Source organism: Globicephala melas, chromosome 20, assembly GCF_963455315.2.
Source record: "Globicephala melas chromosome 20, mGloMel1.2, whole genome shotgun sequence".
Classification (NCBI taxonomy): domain Eukaryota; kingdom Metazoa; phylum Chordata; class Mammalia; order Artiodactyla; family Delphinidae; genus Globicephala; species Globicephala melas.
In genome coordinates, this window is record NC_083333.1 from 32,418,192 (window position 1) to 32,434,254 (window position 16,063).

The following is a 16,063-nucleotide window of genomic DNA, read 5'->3' on the forward strand; positions in this document are numbered from 1 at the left end:
TTAACAAAAGTTTGAAATCTTTAACAATATAATGGAAGTCTCACAAAATATGTTCTCTTACATCAGAGTTAAAGTAGTAATAACAAAAAAAACACACTTTAAAATAATCCATCAGACAAAAAGAAAGTCTTATGGAAAATTAGAAAATACTTTGAACTGAATAAAAATAAAATATTTCAAAATTCATGGGATGCAGCTAAAGCAGTGTCTAGAGGAAAACGTGTGGGATTCCATGCTCCCAATGCAGGGGGCCCAAGTTTGATCCCTGGTCAGGGAACTAGATCCTGCCTGCCGCAACTAAAAGAGCCCACATGCCTCAACCAAAGATTCTGCATGCCACAACTAAATATCCCACATGCCTCAACTAAAGATCCTGCATGCCACAACTAAAAAAAAAAAGAAAATGATCCCACATGCCACAACTAAGACCTGGTGCAGCCAAATAAATAAATATTTTTAAAACGTTTGTATTAGAAAAGAATAAAGTTCTCAAATCAATAATCTAAGCTTTAGAAAACTAGAGAAAGAAAAACAACCAGAATGAATGAAATAATAAAGAGCAAAAATCAATGAAATAGAAAACATAAAACTAGTAGATAGAATTAAACCAAGTTAGTTCTTCGAAAAGGTCAGTAATATTAATAAACCTCTAATCAGACTAACCAAGGCGAAAAATTATCAGTAACAGAAATGACAGGTGGGACTCTATAGAAATTGAAAGAATAATGAAAAGTAGGCTAGAAAAACTCTATAGCTGGGGCTCCCCTGGTGGTGCAGTGGTTAAGAATCCGCCTGCCAATGCAGGGGACACAGGTTTGAGCCCTGGTCCAGGAGGATCCCATATGCCACGGAGCAGCTAAGCCCGTGCGCCACAACTACCGAGCCTGTGCTCTAGAGTCCATGAGCCACAACTACTGAGCTCACATGCCACAACTACTGAAGCCCGCACGCCTACAGCCGGTGCTCCACGAGAGGCCACTGCAGTGACAGGCCCGCGCACCGCAACAAGGAGTGGCCCCCGCCCACTGCAACTGGGGAAAGCCCGCATGCAGCAACGAAGACCAATGCAGCCAAAAATAAATTAAAAAAAAAAATTACTTAAGCTTGCCTATGAAGAAATAGATAACCCAAATCATCCTAAATCTACTTAAGAAATTGAACTTCATAGTTAAAAACCTTGCAATTTAGAAAATTACAGGACAAGATAGTTCCACTAGGGAGTCTTAACAAACATTTAAGGAAGAAATACCTGTCCCTGCTTTTAGAAGTCTGTGTGCCCCTTAGGGCCATTCTCACACACACACACGCACGCACGCGCGCACGCACACACACACACACACACGGAAAATTAAAAAAAAAAGCAAACAGTGCAGCTTTGTGTGAACAGCAGTGTTTATGTAGGAGGTGTGACCCCAGGTCAACCCCAGTTCTTCCAAGAAGGACCACAGCCATTGCTCTGAGGTGGCCGTACAGTCTGCAGGCAGTGGTCACGGCAGGGGGGAGCTGACACGGGTCACACAGGGACCCAGTGCTGGAAAGGACCCCATCCTGCTGGACGAGAAGGTGTGACGCTGCTTAGGACACCCCCGCTACCCCCGCTGAGAGAGGGATCTGACCTCAAAGACCCAAGCAGTGATTCCAAATCCACCCAAAAATCCTTGTTTCTGAGGGCCAGGCAGGCAGGGGTTTCCCCAGGGGACCCCGAGGTCAGCATTTGTGAGGCCCTGTGCCTGCCTGCTGCTATAGGAATTCAAGTCCAAATGGCCAGTCTCTGGCCAAGGAGACAGTGGGGGCAGGGGGGAATGACTGAGGTGGCCCTGCGGTCCTCCTCTCAGGCCTGTCGTCTGGAAACAGCAGAAGCTTGGCTGGGGGCCGGGCCTGGGCTCAGCCTGCAGACAGGACCTGTCTGTCTCCCCCTGGTGCCCCTCTCTGTGTGCCCGTGAGGACCCTGGGGACTGAGGACAGTTCCAAGGGGCGTCTGGTCTCTGAGCTCGGTCAGCAGGCCTTCCCGCCCACACCCTCCAGGCAGGCCACGCCATACACCCACCCCACTGTCCTCCCTTAGGATCCCTTTGGCAACTGGGAAAAGCGGGTGGTGTGCTCATCCGGCCAGACCAGATGGCTGTGAGGTGGGGGACCCGGCAGCCCAGGGCCCGCCGGCTGCCAGTCTCAGCAAGCACTCGGCTCCTCATTCTGTGCCCGTCCCGCCCTCCCTGTGTGTCCTGCGGGCTGCTTGGGGGGCTGCTCCTCGGCCATCACACCCACGGGGTGGGCTGGGGGGGGGTCCTGCCCCCCAGCAGAAAAATGGGGAACCCACCTCAGGGACAAGGTTGGGGAGTAGCCCCCACGGGCAAGGATGACCCTTCCAGCAGTGCCGGCCTGGCTCTTGCTGGTTCGTGGACTCCTGAAATATTATCTGTGTTTTACTGGTGGCTATTCTCGTCACTGGGTGGGCTGTCCACTCTGAGCTTACCTGGCTGGGTGGCTACCCTCACCAAGGCCTCAGTGGGTGAGGGGAGGAGGCCAGAGGAGGGCGAGGCCGACTGCAGACACCTGAGGGGAGCCACTCTTTGGTGGGACACAGAGGCTGTGGGCACATGGGGACAGCACAAAGTCACAGAGTCCTAGGAGTGAGGGGCTGGGGGACACAGACTCTGCAAGTGGCCCAGGCTGACAAGATCATGAGTTTAAGAATGCGAAAGCTGATGGCTCAGAGCCAGAAGGCTCCTTTGCTGCCACCCTCTGTGACGATGTCCAGGGAGCCTGGCAGGCTGGGAGGGGTTCTTCTGCAGCAGTCCCGGCCCCCACCAGGCGGGGACAGGCCACCAGTTCCATGCCAGCGAACAAGGAGTCACAGCTATCCCCGGGGCCCGGGTCAAGCTCTGGCCCTCTCTTTGCAGTGTCTGTGCCGAACGGGCCCCGCTCGGATCCAGCCCCCTGCTCTCTGGAACCTGCCAGTCTGGTCTTGGCCTCCCTGGCATCCGCACGGGCTGGAAGGGGGCAGCCCTCCAGGGAAGTCGGGGGCACAGGGCCGGGCTGCAGCCCCGATGGGGGAGCGGTGCCCTTGGGCGAAAACAGAGCTGAACTCAGAGGCTGCAGGAAACCCTGGCCCCCCGTGAAAGGCAGGGTGTCGGTCAGCAGGTCTGATGGGCCCACACGGGCGACTGCGGGGCCAGGCTCGGCTGGGGGCCTCCGGGCAGGGGGCCACTGTCGGCAGGAGGCTTCAAAGTGTCTCAGGATCTGAACGAGGGAAGAAGAGGGGAATCAGTGAGGGCTCCTGTGCTCCTCCAGGAATCTCAGAGGACATGGCCCTCCCAGTTCCCTCCTCAATGCCGCTGCCCAGAGCAGGGGGCAGGGCCGCTAGCCGCTCACAGCTATTCTCGTGTCATTCCCCCAACTGCAGCGCTGCTGCTCCCCACCCACTGTCACACAAATGGACACTTTCCCGGCGTCAAGCTGCCGTGCGACCTGCCAGAGCAGGAAAAGCCCCCCTGGTCAGGTGCCACACGAGCACCTGACACACACGCGGAGAGAACAGACATGTCTAAACCCCCTGATCGTTCCCACCTGCCAGACTCCTGGGTCCTTCCCAGGTTTTAGAAACACCACCGTGACATGCCCACAACGTGTTTCGTGTGTGGCAGGTTCACTAGTGCTTTGAAGAAGGGCAGTTTAGGGACAGGTGACTAAGGATCTGAATCTTCAGCCACCACAGAGGAAACCAGAAGCCGAAGGATGCCAACAGCGGGCGGAGGTGCGGGGGCCTGGCTGCTGCCGAGGGGCCCCCAGCGAAGATCCCGGGTGGCCTCCCCACATTCATCAGTGGAAAGAAGACTCAGACGAACGGAACCATTTCTGTCCTCCTGGAGCTGGGGATCTGGGAGCAGAGCTCAGACCCACGAGCTGTGACCCAGAGTACAGAACAGAGGGACAGATGCATCCAAGCATTCGAGGAGAGCTTCCCACAGGAGACGAGCCCTGAGGGAGAGCGAGTCGCCCGAAGGGCAGAGCTGCTGGGCAGAAGGGCGGGGGAGAGGCCAGGCCCCCGACCGCTGTCCTAAGGGCATGACCTGTCCCTCCTGTCCAGCAAGGGCAGGAGGGGCGGGTCTAGGGAAGGCAGTGGAGGGTGGGGGAGACGGTGTGGGGCTGCCGAGGCGTCCTGTGCCCGCTTCTCTGGGTCCCAGAGGCTGCCCACCTTGGTGGCCTTGTTGGTCACGGGTCCAGGGCTGCCCACACTGAGCTCCTGCAGCCGAGGCCGGGCAAGGAGCAGGACTCGCTCCTGGGAGAGCAGGTCGGTGCACCCGAGGGAGGCGATGGCACCCAGGGCTCTCTGCGGGGCGGGCTTGATGTCAGCAGGGTCCACCCCCAGGGAGGGCTGTCTGACCAGCTCCCTCCCTCCTCTCGGCCCTCAGCCGAGCTGGGCGGTCCACCAGAATCCCGTGCTCACTCCCCCCTCACCCACCACCACCCCCGCTCCCCCCCTCACCATCTGCACACGCTCGCTGGTTGCGCCCAGGTGGCGGATGAGCAGCTCCAGCACGGCCTCACAGTTGAGGAGTCCACACCTGCATGTAGGGGGCACCGGGCAATGGGGCTGGGCCAGCAGAGCAAGAGGGGGGCGGTGTGCAGAGCCAGGGTGAGAGGCGGGGGGGGGGGGGCGCGCAGGGCTGGGGGGCCTGCAGTGGGTCCGGGGCTCACTCTTTGACGAAGTGCTGCACCTCCTCTCGGCTCAGGAAGCAATGTGGCCCCCGTGTCACGGCCCGGACCAGGTTCAGCTCCTGCTGGCAGTCACTCAGGATCACGGCCTCGACCCTGTCGGGGGCACGCAGGTCAGGAAAGAGAGTGGACTCCACCCATGCCAGGAGGGGTTAAGCCTTTCCGGGTCAAGTCTCCCCCATCGGGGTAGGACCCTGGAGCAGGGCAGGGAGGGGTGCCCTGGGGTGCTGGCTCACCTTTCTGCCAGGTCACTGGGTGCCCGGCTGGCCCCTGAGGGGCTGTCACTGCCCGACGGACTACCTGAGTCCGAGGCCTTGCCCAGGTCGTCATTTTCCTGGGAAGAATCCTGCGAGTTTGGGCTGCTGTCCAGCTCCTCCCAGCCGCCTCCGGCCTGCCCAGGCTGGTGTCTCATGGCTGGAAGAAACAGTGACCAAGGGTAAGACCCTTGTGGGCCTCAGACTGGCCCCATGTCCATCTTCCAGGAGCCCTGGATGGGGAGACCCAGGGAAGGGCCTGGGGGCTGGGTCCCGAGATGTGGACAGGGTGGCCGCCTGGGCTCCAGCTCCAGGAAACACCAGGCGAGAGGAGACGGGACAGAATGGGGCACATTCTGCCTCAGGGCCAGGGTGGGGGGTCCCGCACGGGACACGCCCAGCCTGGAAGATGCAGGAAGCAGTGCCAGGCACCACAGGCCAGGCGGGAGGCAGGACACGCAGGGCAGCGGGCTGGGGCAGTGGGGCGGCGCCCAGCACAGCAGCTCTCAAATCCCAGTGAGTCCTGACATTCTTCCTTCTAGCCAGACAAACGTGACAGCAGCTTCTGGGAAAGGCGGAGATCACAGACAGATGCCCCTCCTTCCTTTCTTACAGCTCACCACTAGAACGCACGTGCCACGGAGCCTGGCCCCTGTGGGGGGCTTCCCTGTTGTCCCTGGGCCCTGATGGGCTGCACAGCCGCTTGAACGCGCTGGGTGAATGCACAAGAGCTAGGGCTGGGCTCCCGTCCCAGCTCAAGTCCTGCTTCTGTGTCTGAGCAGCTGGGATCCTGGGCGGACCCCGCCTTCTCGTGGGGCCTTACCACCCAAGTTCCCACCCAGAGCAGACTGACAGAGACGTCAGACAGTGCAGGGACAAGGCAGCCACCGCAGAGGCCCCAGGGAACTCGAGTCGTGTGGGCGGCCGGCTCTGTGGGGGTTCCCACGTGGCCAATGGAGCATGCTGGCTCTGAGAGATGTCGTGGGAGCGGCAGGGTGTGGCTCGTACCCCCTCCCACCATGGGTGGGCTGCTTTCTTCCTCCTCCCCCATCAGCTCCGGCCTGGCCCGAACAGGTGACAGGAAGCCCAGGGCCCTGGGAGGGGGAAGCCAGACCCCTCCAGGGGAGGAGTCTCGCTGGATACCTCGGGCACCTGGGCCGGCTGTGGGGAGAGGGTTCCCAGGGGTTGGAGGGCCGAGGCCGGCTGAAGGTGTCACAGCCGGCTGGTAGGCGTCACCTCGCAGAAGGGACCTCTGGGAGCTGGGGCTCTCAGGCCCAGGGCGCATGGCACTGGCCACCACCTCTGCGGCCTTCTGGATGGTGGACAGGAAGGCTTCGCCTGCAGAGCCTGCACCAGAGACGGAGAGGAGACGGCGCAGCCCCTCTCAGTCCTGCCCCGTTTTCCCAGGATGAGGTGCCCCTGCCTGCTCCCCACCCAGGACTTGGAAGCAGGACACAAGCTGCAGTCACAGAGCAGAGACCGTGTGGAGGGACAGGGCCCTTCCGGAAGCTTCCGTGGTGAATCCACTTCAGTGCATCCTGGCCCCGTGGAACCTGGACGCTCGGCAGCCCACAGCAAAGCTGTGCCGCTGTGCCCCCTGGGTCCCCGCCTCGGAGCAGGGGCCACCTGAGGTGCTTGTCCTGAGAACCACAATCTCCGTGGCCGCTTAAGGAGTGCTCACGCCCAGGGCTGAAGGGCCTTCCCACGAGTGCCCCACAGAGGGTGATCCGGCGGCCACCCCCAAATTAGGAACAGGTGGGGCCTCTGAGGCAGACCCACTTCGGGAATTACAAGTGCCAGGGAACTGGGAGCCGTGACCACACAGTCAGCACAGCAGCCTGACACGGCCCAGTGGCCCTGCTGGGGCCTCAGGCTCTCCCAGCAAGCAGGGCCGGCACCCGGCCTGCTCTAAATCACCCCTGCCACAGCCGGGACCACCACCCTCCGCCCTCGGCTCCTTGAAGGAGCCAGCGCTGGGGGCCCGAGTGCAAGGCTGACCCTCAGCCTGGCTTCTCACCTGTCGGTTAAACAGAGCCAGCTGCACCTGCCCTGCCGCCCCAGGGTGGGAGGGAAGTCAGTCGGGGGGCGCACAGGCCCCGCCCACCCCTCGCCCGGCCCCTCATCCCCACAGCACTCACCTGTGTGGCCCCGTTCCTTGCTGTAGCCGAAGCCCTGTAGGGAGCTCTGGGGCCTGGACTGGGAGCCCATGCCTGTGGGGAGGCCCACGTCAGCAGCGGCGGGGACCCCCACCCTCAGTCCCGGATACTCAGGGGAGGAGAGGCCGTGAGCCCCCGCAGAGTGGAACCTGGTGATGGGGCTGGACGTACTTGCATACCTGCTGGAGGCAGGGCCCTGGGTGGCTGGGAAGGAGGCAGAGGTGACAAGGCGTCCGAGAACAAGGCAGCCCCCAAGTCCTAGGCAGAGGCAGAGGACACTCAGGACAGCCACACGCCGCTGTCCTCCCGCCCACCCCTCTGCTCTGCACCCCTGTCCCCTTCTCCTCTGAGGGCCACACACAGGGGCTCTCGTCCCGCAGCAGGAGTGGAACCAGAGTCCCGGGTGGGAAAAGCAGGGAGAGACCTGGGTCCTGGGCTCACCTGGGCGGCTGCCCGCACCTTCTGGTACAAGCTGTTCCCGTGGAGAGGATCCGGGGGTCCCGTGAAAACTGCAGGACGGAGGCAGAGGGGAGCAGAGCTGAACTGGGCTATGCCAACCACCCCGAGGGGCCCAGCCTCAAAGCCCACCCCCGACACAGGTGGTGAGCCTCGGCCCCGCCCAGCCCCCCAGGAAGCCCCTGCTCAGCATCCCCCCCGAGTCCCTGGGGGCTTCCTAAAGCACAGATGCACCACTGTCCCCAGGCCTGAGGTGGCTATGCCCTCACAACCCCTCGGCTCCCCCGGCCCACACCCCCAGCGGCGAGGCTGCAATCCGACCTCCAGAACATCATGGGCTGCATCACTCCCTGACCCCACTGCCGCCCCCGCCTGAGCTCCTGCACCCGCGGCCTAACTGCCTCCCCTCAACCCCTTCTCCACCCAGAGGCAACCAGAGGGGGCTCTTGTCCGATTCAAAACACTTAGCGCTTCCAGGGGCTCAAAGATGATAAAACTCAAGTTCCTTACCACGTCTGAAAAGTCTCCTGCTCATAAAACTTCAGATGTGGTGAATCAAACGAGCTTAAATCTCATTAAGCCACTCGCGGGCTCTCCCTGCCGCAGGGCCCTTGCACTAGCTGGAGGACACCTTATGCCTGGCTCCACCTCATCCTTTCAGAGCTGAGAGGAAGAGCAGGGCCTCTCTGTTTCCTCTGTCCAAACACATCGCACTTTTCACCCATCTGGGGCTGTCTCCACCCTGGCAGGCCAGCCCCGGGGTGTGCAGACCACGGCCCTGCAACCAGGTAGGGCGGGCACCTCCCTGCTGCCGTGCCACAGCTCCCACCCTCCCTGTGGGGCCCAAGCCTCGAATTGCAGGGGACCCCCACCTGGCCCCCAAAGTAGGGCCGTCCTCTCTGTGTACCTTCCTGCTCCCAGCACCATCTCTTCTCACAGCCTATGCAGGCCTATCTGGGCACCCGTCCTCTGGGGGCAGTGCTCAGAGCTCAAGCGATTTTGGTGCCAACAGAAAACCACGGTCTGCTGTCCCTGTTCTGCTTCATCTGCCCTCTTTGGAGACCAGGATAGAGGTGACATCTGGCACCAGCCATGGTCACATGAGCTGCCCAGCGGGACAGGCCCATTCTGACCAGCTGGCTGGTGAGTATGAACCAGCCGTGCTGCTTCAGTGCACAAGCTCCAGGGAGCTAAGCCGTGACAAGTGCACCCCCAGCCCCCTGGATGCCTCTGGGCATCTGCTGAGTCATGGTCTGTGCCCGCTTCAAGGCCATTCCCTGTCTCCGAGGCGCTGGCATAGTGGCCCAGGGCCCATGGGCAGCCCAGCCCCACCCCAGCCTCAGTCCTGCCTGCAGTAAAGGGGGGACAGTGGATTTGGGGTGTGGGTGGGATAAGTCCCAGCACCTGGCGGGTGGGACTAACTCGCTAACTGCTGAGGGTCTCCTGCAAGCAAGCAGTGGCCGAGGGACTCAGTCCCCTCCGTGGCATTGCCCCTCAGGGACAGCTTGGCAGGGTGGGTTCTTGCCTGAACACCAAGGCCCTCCTGTTCAGTTTGCCCCACCCGAGGAGAAGATCTCAGGCCATGTCCCCACAAGTCCTTGTTAACAAGAGATGAGAGACGCACGGACACCTCCGGCCTGGGGGTGGGTGAGTGATGGGGCTCCACCCCAGACCCACCTGTCGCCTGGACCACGACAGGCCAGAGCCCCACCTCTCCTGCCGGCCTCACCAGTCCCGTCCTCCCACAGCCCTTCCAACAGCGGAAGGCTTACTAGGGCCCTGAGGAGCAGCCCTGGGGAGAAGAGAGAGCCCGTGGCAGGGATGGCAGTGCGGACGCTTGCCGAACGCCCACCGTGTGCAGGGCACAAGGACAGGAAAGGTCCAGGCCACAAGGGCCTGGCAGGGCTCACGGACAGACACCAGTCATTCTGTACAGTGCGGTGAACACAGGGGAGGAGCAGGGGGCTAAGCGCAGGGAGGGCTTGGAGGAGCCCCCAGCTGAGCTGGCCTGGCCCTTTGGGGAGGAGGGAAGGGTCCGGCACAGAGGAGCTGGCAGCAGAGGACAGGGTGGACGGAGCACAGGGTGGGAGCATGAGTAAGGGGTGGGGGAGCGGGGGCCTGGGTTATGGGATTTGGCCAAGACCTGCCCTGGCCACCCTCCTCCCTGCACCTCCACTGGGTTGTGCCGGTGCTGTACCTGCGGCTTCCTGGATGAAGGCGGGGTTGCGCTTAAGGATGAGCAGGAAGGACGAGGAGCCATGACCGCACAGGTGCAGCATGATCTTCAGTACCTGGGGGAGCAGGCACATGGGACAGAGCCGGGCCCAAAGAATGGCACCCCTCCCGACACAGCCACCGCGCCCCCGGCTCACCCCTCCCCTCCAGCCTCACCACCGGGGGCAGGACTGGGCCCTAAACTAACCCCCAGGAAAGTCTGCGGAGCCGCTCACGGACTCACCTTGAGCTTCACGCGGCCAGAGCCGCTCTGCAGACGGCTCAGCAGGTACTCCAGGAGGCACTGGCTGCTGCCCAGGGACTCGTGGGTGATCTCTGGGAGGCGCTCGGTTAGGGAAGGGGCGAGCTGACCCTGGGCCGCACACGGCCGCTGGCCTGGGAGAGAAGCCAGGCCTTCCTGCCACACGCTCCTCAGCGTGTCCCCCCAGCAGGCGCCCACCCAGGCCCTGGTTTCAGGAGCATCAGGCTTCGAGGGTTTCCTGGGCCTCATATCATCAGTAGTGCGGCTTTCAGAGCCCGCTCACACCTGGCTACTATGGAAAAGGAGCCGTGGCCCGCTCAGGGTAGAAGCCCAGGAACCCTGCTCCAGGGCCCCCACATGTGTCCACAAGGAAGGATACTGGCGATCTCCTCAAACAGGTAGCCTGGACACGGGACGTCATCATCCGACGTTCCCTTCAGGAGAATCGGGAGCTGAAAGGGAGGGAGAGCCCTGCCCACAGTGAGTGGCCATGCACACAGGGGGCCCCCGGACACCAAAGGGGCCACCCATTCCTGAGATGGGCCACAGGAGCCCTCGTTCTCGGGGCACCGGTCTCCACACATCTCGTTGTTGGCATGCCACAGGGTGAGGGGACCCAGAGAGGGCAGTTATGGTCCTACTGGCCACAGGAAGCCTGCAGGAGCCTCCCTTGTGGAGGTCAGCATGAACGCCTGCGAAGAGGAAACGGGTGGTGGTCTCCATGGTGACGGGCCCTCTGGGTCAGGATTCGGCATGGCCCCCAGACCCCTATGCTTACAGCCGCACAACTTAAAACCACCTTTAGTTTACCTACTTACTGACTGGCAAAAAAAAAAAAAAAAAGCCCTTGGGGTCAGCCCCCTTCCCACTTCCCACGCAGGGCACTGGGAAGATTACATTTTTCCGGAACACAAATCAGCAAAGTGACATAACCATTCAGCCTGACCGACCTACAGCTCCACTTCTATGAAAGGACTCCACGGAAACAACCCAAAGCAAGAACAACCAACTTAGTTGTGTGTCTCACGTTTACCTGTTAGCAGAAATTAAGAGCTGACTCAGCACAAAGACCTACAGCTTATAGGGATAAAACCCAGAAACACCCGTTCCACATCATTGAACATCTGGGGGGCACAAGCCTCAGTGTAGACAGACTTCACGTGCACTCCGGGAGGTGCTGGCCACAGATACGGTCTGCCTGAATGTCGCACGAGGCTGTGTGTGTACACAGTCTTTAGCTATTTGTCCACCAAGACCCAGAGGGGAGCTGGCAAGGTCTGCAGAACCGTAGAATGCTTGGCACATAGCGAAATCTCTGCTCAAAGAGAACTGACTGTGCTTCTGGCAGCACGAGGGTGAACCGGGAATCCCCCCACCCCCATCCCCACCGCCTGCCTGAGGAAGCTCGACGTGCCAGGAGAATTTACTGGGTCATTTCAGAAGCATTTTCTAAGAAGGACCTACAATTGTGAACACGGAACTCCTACAACTCGGGAGTATCTTTCTCAAGGACCTGAAGGCCACTCCTCTAAATGTAACCATCAGGAAGGACAGGGGCTGTCTCCCAGTCGCTACTGGACGATGGGATCCTAGCTTCTGTAACCACCAGCTATCAGCACAGCAGCCGGTATCCCGTGGACACTGCCCAACTGCCTATAATTTTTCACTTGAGCTCCACCCGTCCCTCCTTCTGTCCTGAAAACTCTCAGTCCTCTCTGCACAATTTGGAGTGGAGCTCAGGGCTTCCCCCACCGCCTGAGCCACTGAATAAAAGGTTTTCCCCTGTTTCCCGGACCAGTGTCTGGTTGTGTTTATCTTAGACAGAATTTGGGGTCACTATGTTTCCTTTTCTGTAAGGTTATTGATACTTTAAGTTGGGTAAGAAAACAAAAACTGGGGTCCCACAGCTCTCTTCTCCAACTTGGATTTTGTTCAAGGGGGTCTCACTGTCCCCAGTGGACCTGACACACGGGTAGCCTGACCTGCCCCCTCGACGTACGTGCTGTGGGATCCCCCAGCTTTGGGAGGGGCCGAAGAGTAGGAGGGGAGAGGAGAAGGGGTCTGGGGTGTAGGAGGGGACGGAAGGGGGTGAAAAAGAGTAGAGAGAATAAGTGGGAGGGGCCGGGGGACGACGGAGGGGACGCCGAGCTCAGGAGCAGCCGGAGAGCCCGGCGCGGGGACGCCGCGAGGGTCGAGCGGAGCCAGGGAGGCGGCCGGTTCGGGCCGGGGGCGAGGCCAGGAGGCGGCGCGCGGCGGGGCCGGGGCCCCCCGCACTCACCCGGTGCAGGAAGCTCAGGCGGTCCCGCAGCGGCACCGTGGCCGCCATGGTGCCGGTCAGCTTCCGGCCCCGCCCAGCTCCCGCCAGGCCCGAGCCCCTTCCAATAACTGCGCGCGTCTGACCCCGCTGGCCAATCACTCGCGTGAGGCGGGCCCTGCGGCTGATTTCGGGAAACAATTTGCACATGAACCAATCCAAAGTCCAAGGACAAAGACAGACAAAACCGCGAGCCAATTGCAAGGCTCTGGAACACCAGGAGCGGTTCCGGAGGAGAGGCGGAGGCGAGGGCTGAAGCCTGGCCAATGACAAAGCGCAAGAAAGGTTGTGGGCGGAAGCTCCGACCTATTAAGCTGTTGGGTGCCGGAAGAGGCTGGACCTAAGATGGCGGCGCCCACGGGTGCCAGGAAGAGCTGCTCATGTCGGGGAACGGAGCGGTGTGGGGTCGCGTGCGAAGCCGCCTCCGCGCCTTCCCCGATCGCCTGGCGGCCTGTGGGGCCGAGGTGCGGAGTCGTCAGGCGGGGCAGGAAGGGCCGCGCGGGGCGGGGTGCGGGCTGGCGGGGTGGTGGTGACTGGGGAGCGGCGACGGGGTCTGCCCGGGTGACCGGCGGGCGTGGGGGCCGCCGCGACCCTCGCCCGTTCCCGTCCCGCCCCCAGGCCGCGGCCTACGGCAGGTGCGTGCAGGCGTCCACGGCCCCGGGCGGCCGCTTGAGGAAGGATCTGTGCGCGCAGGAGTTCGAGGCCTTACGGAGCTGCTTCGTTGCCGCGGTAGGTGGGCGCCGGCCCCGCCCGGGGAACGGACCCTGGGAGGCTGGCACCCACGTGCTTGCGCGGGCCCTCCGGCTTCCTTTCCTTCTGGGTGCGGTGCTGGGCGCCAGCAAGTGCTTCAGACGCGGCAAACCCTCCATCAGCCGGCGCGACCCCCGCCGCCATGGAGCGCGCGTGCCAGTGTCCGTCAGGTTGGGGGAGCACCGCTCTCAACGTGTACCTGCCAGTGCCTTGTAACCCTTTGCGGGACTGTTGCTGGTGGGGGGTCCCGGCCCCTGCTGTCCTAGTTTCTCTGGTGTTTAGGACCCCACGTGTGTGCTGTGCGTGGGCAGTTGCAACCGGGCACCCCGACCCCCCCCTTCCTTTCGACTACCCCATTTCACAGAGGGTGAAAGGAGAAAAAAACGAGTGTATTTTAGGTTTGTTGTCATGACCAAGGTTACAGAGGCTGAGAAGTCCCCCACCCAGCCGCGCTGGTTGGTTCTCACTGGCGCAGAAGCGGGCTGTGGTGACAACATTGTGTTCCTTGGCTCTGGACTCAGTTCTGCCTCTAACCCTTCTGTAACAGGTGGTTTCTGTTTCTGAGCTGTGGCGTTTTCTGATCCTCATCTGATCAAATGCTATGCCAGTGAAAATAGACACCGTGCACAAGTAAAGATTTATGGTGTTGTGTTGATGCGTTTGTTATAAAGGATGGGGAGGAAGTAGGGTTGGAAGAGACCCACACTGACTGAGGGAGAGGAGCTCTCTGGGGAACCGAGATGGGAGTTCCAGTCTCTCAAGAGGAGGGTGTGGAGACCGCCTGTAATGAGGCTTTAACACAGGGTTTTGAGCTGGTGTCATGGCCTTGGGTGCCCCTGGCCCAGTGGGTCTGGGGTGGGCCACGATGCCAGTGGTCAGCTCTGTTTGCCAGAACTGCTGATCTCGAGAACTGGACCCAAGAAGGGGCAGTTGGGTCAGCCTAGCAGAATTCAGGGAATCCAAGGCAGTTTCCTGATGTTCCAGGATGGTTGAGAATGCGTGGGCTATCCCTCATTTCCTGGAGGGCTCAGAGAACTCCTTGCACCTTCCTTGCCATCGTTGTGGCTGGGACGTGTGGCCTCAGCCCTTGTCACCAACCTCTGATCTGACATGTGCCCTTCACCCAAGCTGCATGTGTCCCTTGGACTTGCTTCCTGCCTCTTGGCAGCTTCCCTGCTTTACTTAGAGTGTTCCCTCGGGGAGGGGACAAACCTTCATTCTGTGGTCACTGGTTGGAAGGATTCACACGTGAGATAAAGATCACACACTTCTGGCCACGCGAGGCTTTTCTCTACCGCCTATCGTTAGTCAGGAATCACCCATTACAGGTATCTGGTCATCTGTGATTCCTTACGCTCCTTTGCCTCTGTCACGTCATCCTGCCCCCGGGAGCATGTCGCTGCCTCTCGTGCCATTTTCCACTGAGGGTAACCTAACTGCAGGCCCTGGGCACTGGAAGCTCAGAACAGGGAACTTGGGGGTTTCTCACCTAAGAACACAAGCCGGTGAACGCATTTTTGCCCACTCTGCCTGGACCCTGAGACTCCACGGGGCTGAACGAGGAGGCAGAGGGCTCTGGGCGCCACTTCCAGCTCCGTCCCTGGGAGCCCTGTCCCTGGGCAAGTGTTTCAGCATCTCTGACCTCAGAGTTTCCGCTACAGGGGGAAAACTAAACGTAACTCGTTGGTGCACAGTGCCTGGCACAGGTGGGCGTGGCTTTGAGGCCACAGAGCAGCTTGAGCTCTGTGGCCTGTGGAGGTGGGAGCAGAGACCCAGCCCCAGGGGCCCCCTGCTGCAATCCATGGCCAGGCTCTTTGTAAGTTGTTTGCCAGAAGATGGCATTTGGTGTGGCAGTTTTCTTACTTTAGAGCCACGTCTAACTTGAAAACAACTCATTCAGACAAAGAACTTTCTCTTCCAGGCCAAGAAGACCCTGACAGGAAGCCATTAGGAAGGACTGCGAGCTCCACTCCACGTCCCCGGGTGTGTGGTACTGATGGCCCCGAGGGGCAACTGTCTAAAACCTCAAAAGCTCTTGAGGCTAAAAGGACCGGAAACACTTTAGGCGAGTGCGGGCAGAGGGGAATGGGTTTTCCAACTTTGCTCACTTAAGGATTCAGGGGAGAATAAGATGAAGTGAACTCACAATAAAGACCAGATCAGATGCTATAAGATCTATTTTGTCTGCAGGGTGAGCGCGCGGGCCATAGAACACCCTGCCTCTCGAGTCTCTCTCTTTTTTTTTTTTTTTTTTTTTTTTTTGCGGTACGCTGGCCTCTCACTGCTATGGCCTCTCCCGTTGCGGAGCTCAGGCTCCGGACGCGCAGGCCCAGCGGCCATGGCTCACGGGCCCAGCCGCTCCGCGGCATATGGGATCCTCCCAGACTGGGGCACGAACCCGCGTCCCCTGCATCGGCAGGTGGACTCTCAACCACTGCACCACCAGGGAAGCCCGAGTCTCATTTTTTAAAGAATTCTCACCCAAGGCGTGTCGTCTGAGTCTAGCGAGGCCTCTAGAAGTAACTACCAATTTACAGCACGGACCAAAGAGAGAAGAGCGACACCACGAGGGAAAGGTAACCGCTGTAGGAATCTGATACTGATGGTTTTTTCAGACTTGGAGAGGAAAAAAGGCAGGGGTTGCTCTTCCAGACTAAGGCATGAGTCGAGGGAGGGTCCGGTTTAGGAACCCAGTAGTGAGACCCTCCCCGTGGGGTCTCCTACCCACCCTTCTGCAGCCTCTGGAGTCCAAGCCCAAGCCCATCCCTGCCAGGCTCCTGCCGGCTCTGGTTCCACCTGTCATCCTGAGATTAAGGTTAGGCCGCAGCAGCGCCCCTCCCAACATGCACATGCGCAGTCCAGGGAGACCTGACAGGACCCTGGTGCCATGGCCTGAAGATTCCAAGGTCCTGAGCACCGCCTGCTGGGTGCGTGGGGACTG

The 16,063-nt window shown here is 60.4% G+C and overlaps 2 protein-coding genes across 12 annotated transcripts; one reads left to right on the plus strand and one right to left on the minus strand.

Annotated features, from left to right (window-relative positions):
* Nucleotides 1–1,385: 1,385 nt before the first annotated feature.
* On the minus strand, nt 1,386–12,465 carry TEPSIN (TEPSIN adaptor related protein complex 4 accessory protein). 11 transcript variants are annotated; one of them, XM_060290785.1, is made up of 14 exons: nt 12,337–12,465; nt 10,438–10,510; nt 10,041–10,130; nt 9,780–9,873; nt 9,260–9,374; nt 7,568–7,635; nt 7,298–7,384; nt 7,109–7,180; nt 6,114–6,317; nt 4,953–5,130; nt 4,699–4,812; nt 4,487–4,565; nt 4,196–4,330; nt 1,386–3,240 (listed from the first exon to the last, which is right to left on the minus strand). In XM_060290785.1, the coding sequence occupies exons 2-14, from the start codon at nt 10,480–10,482 to the stop codon at nt 2,680–2,682; spliced, it is 1,842 nt and encodes a 613-aa protein (XP_060146768.1). In that variant the 5' UTR covers nt 10,483–10,510; nt 12,337–12,465; the 3' UTR covers nt 1,386–2,679. The 11 variants fall into 11 exon arrangements, with proteins under 11 accessions (XP_060146768.1, XP_060146769.1, XP_030698969.2 ...); XM_060290786.1 differs by having other exon boundaries at nt 10,041–10,192; nt 10,344–10,510; nt 12,337–12,408; XM_030843109.2 differs by lacking the exon at nt 9,260–9,374 and having other exon boundaries at nt 7,306–7,384; nt 10,041–10,132; nt 12,337–12,459.
* Nucleotides 12,466–12,700: 235 nt separating this feature from the next.
* NDUFAF8 (NADH:ubiquinone oxidoreductase complex assembly factor 8) lies at nt 12,701–15,294 on the plus strand. Its single transcript, XM_030843115.2, has 3 exons — nt 12,701–12,836; nt 12,991–13,101; nt 15,044–15,294. Exons 1-3 carry the CDS (start codon nt 12,753–12,755, stop codon nt 15,071–15,073), a joined length of 225 nt encoding a protein of 74 aa, XP_030698975.1. The 5' UTR covers nt 12,701–12,752; the 3' UTR covers nt 15,074–15,294.
* Nucleotides 15,295–16,063: the final 769 nt, after the last annotated feature.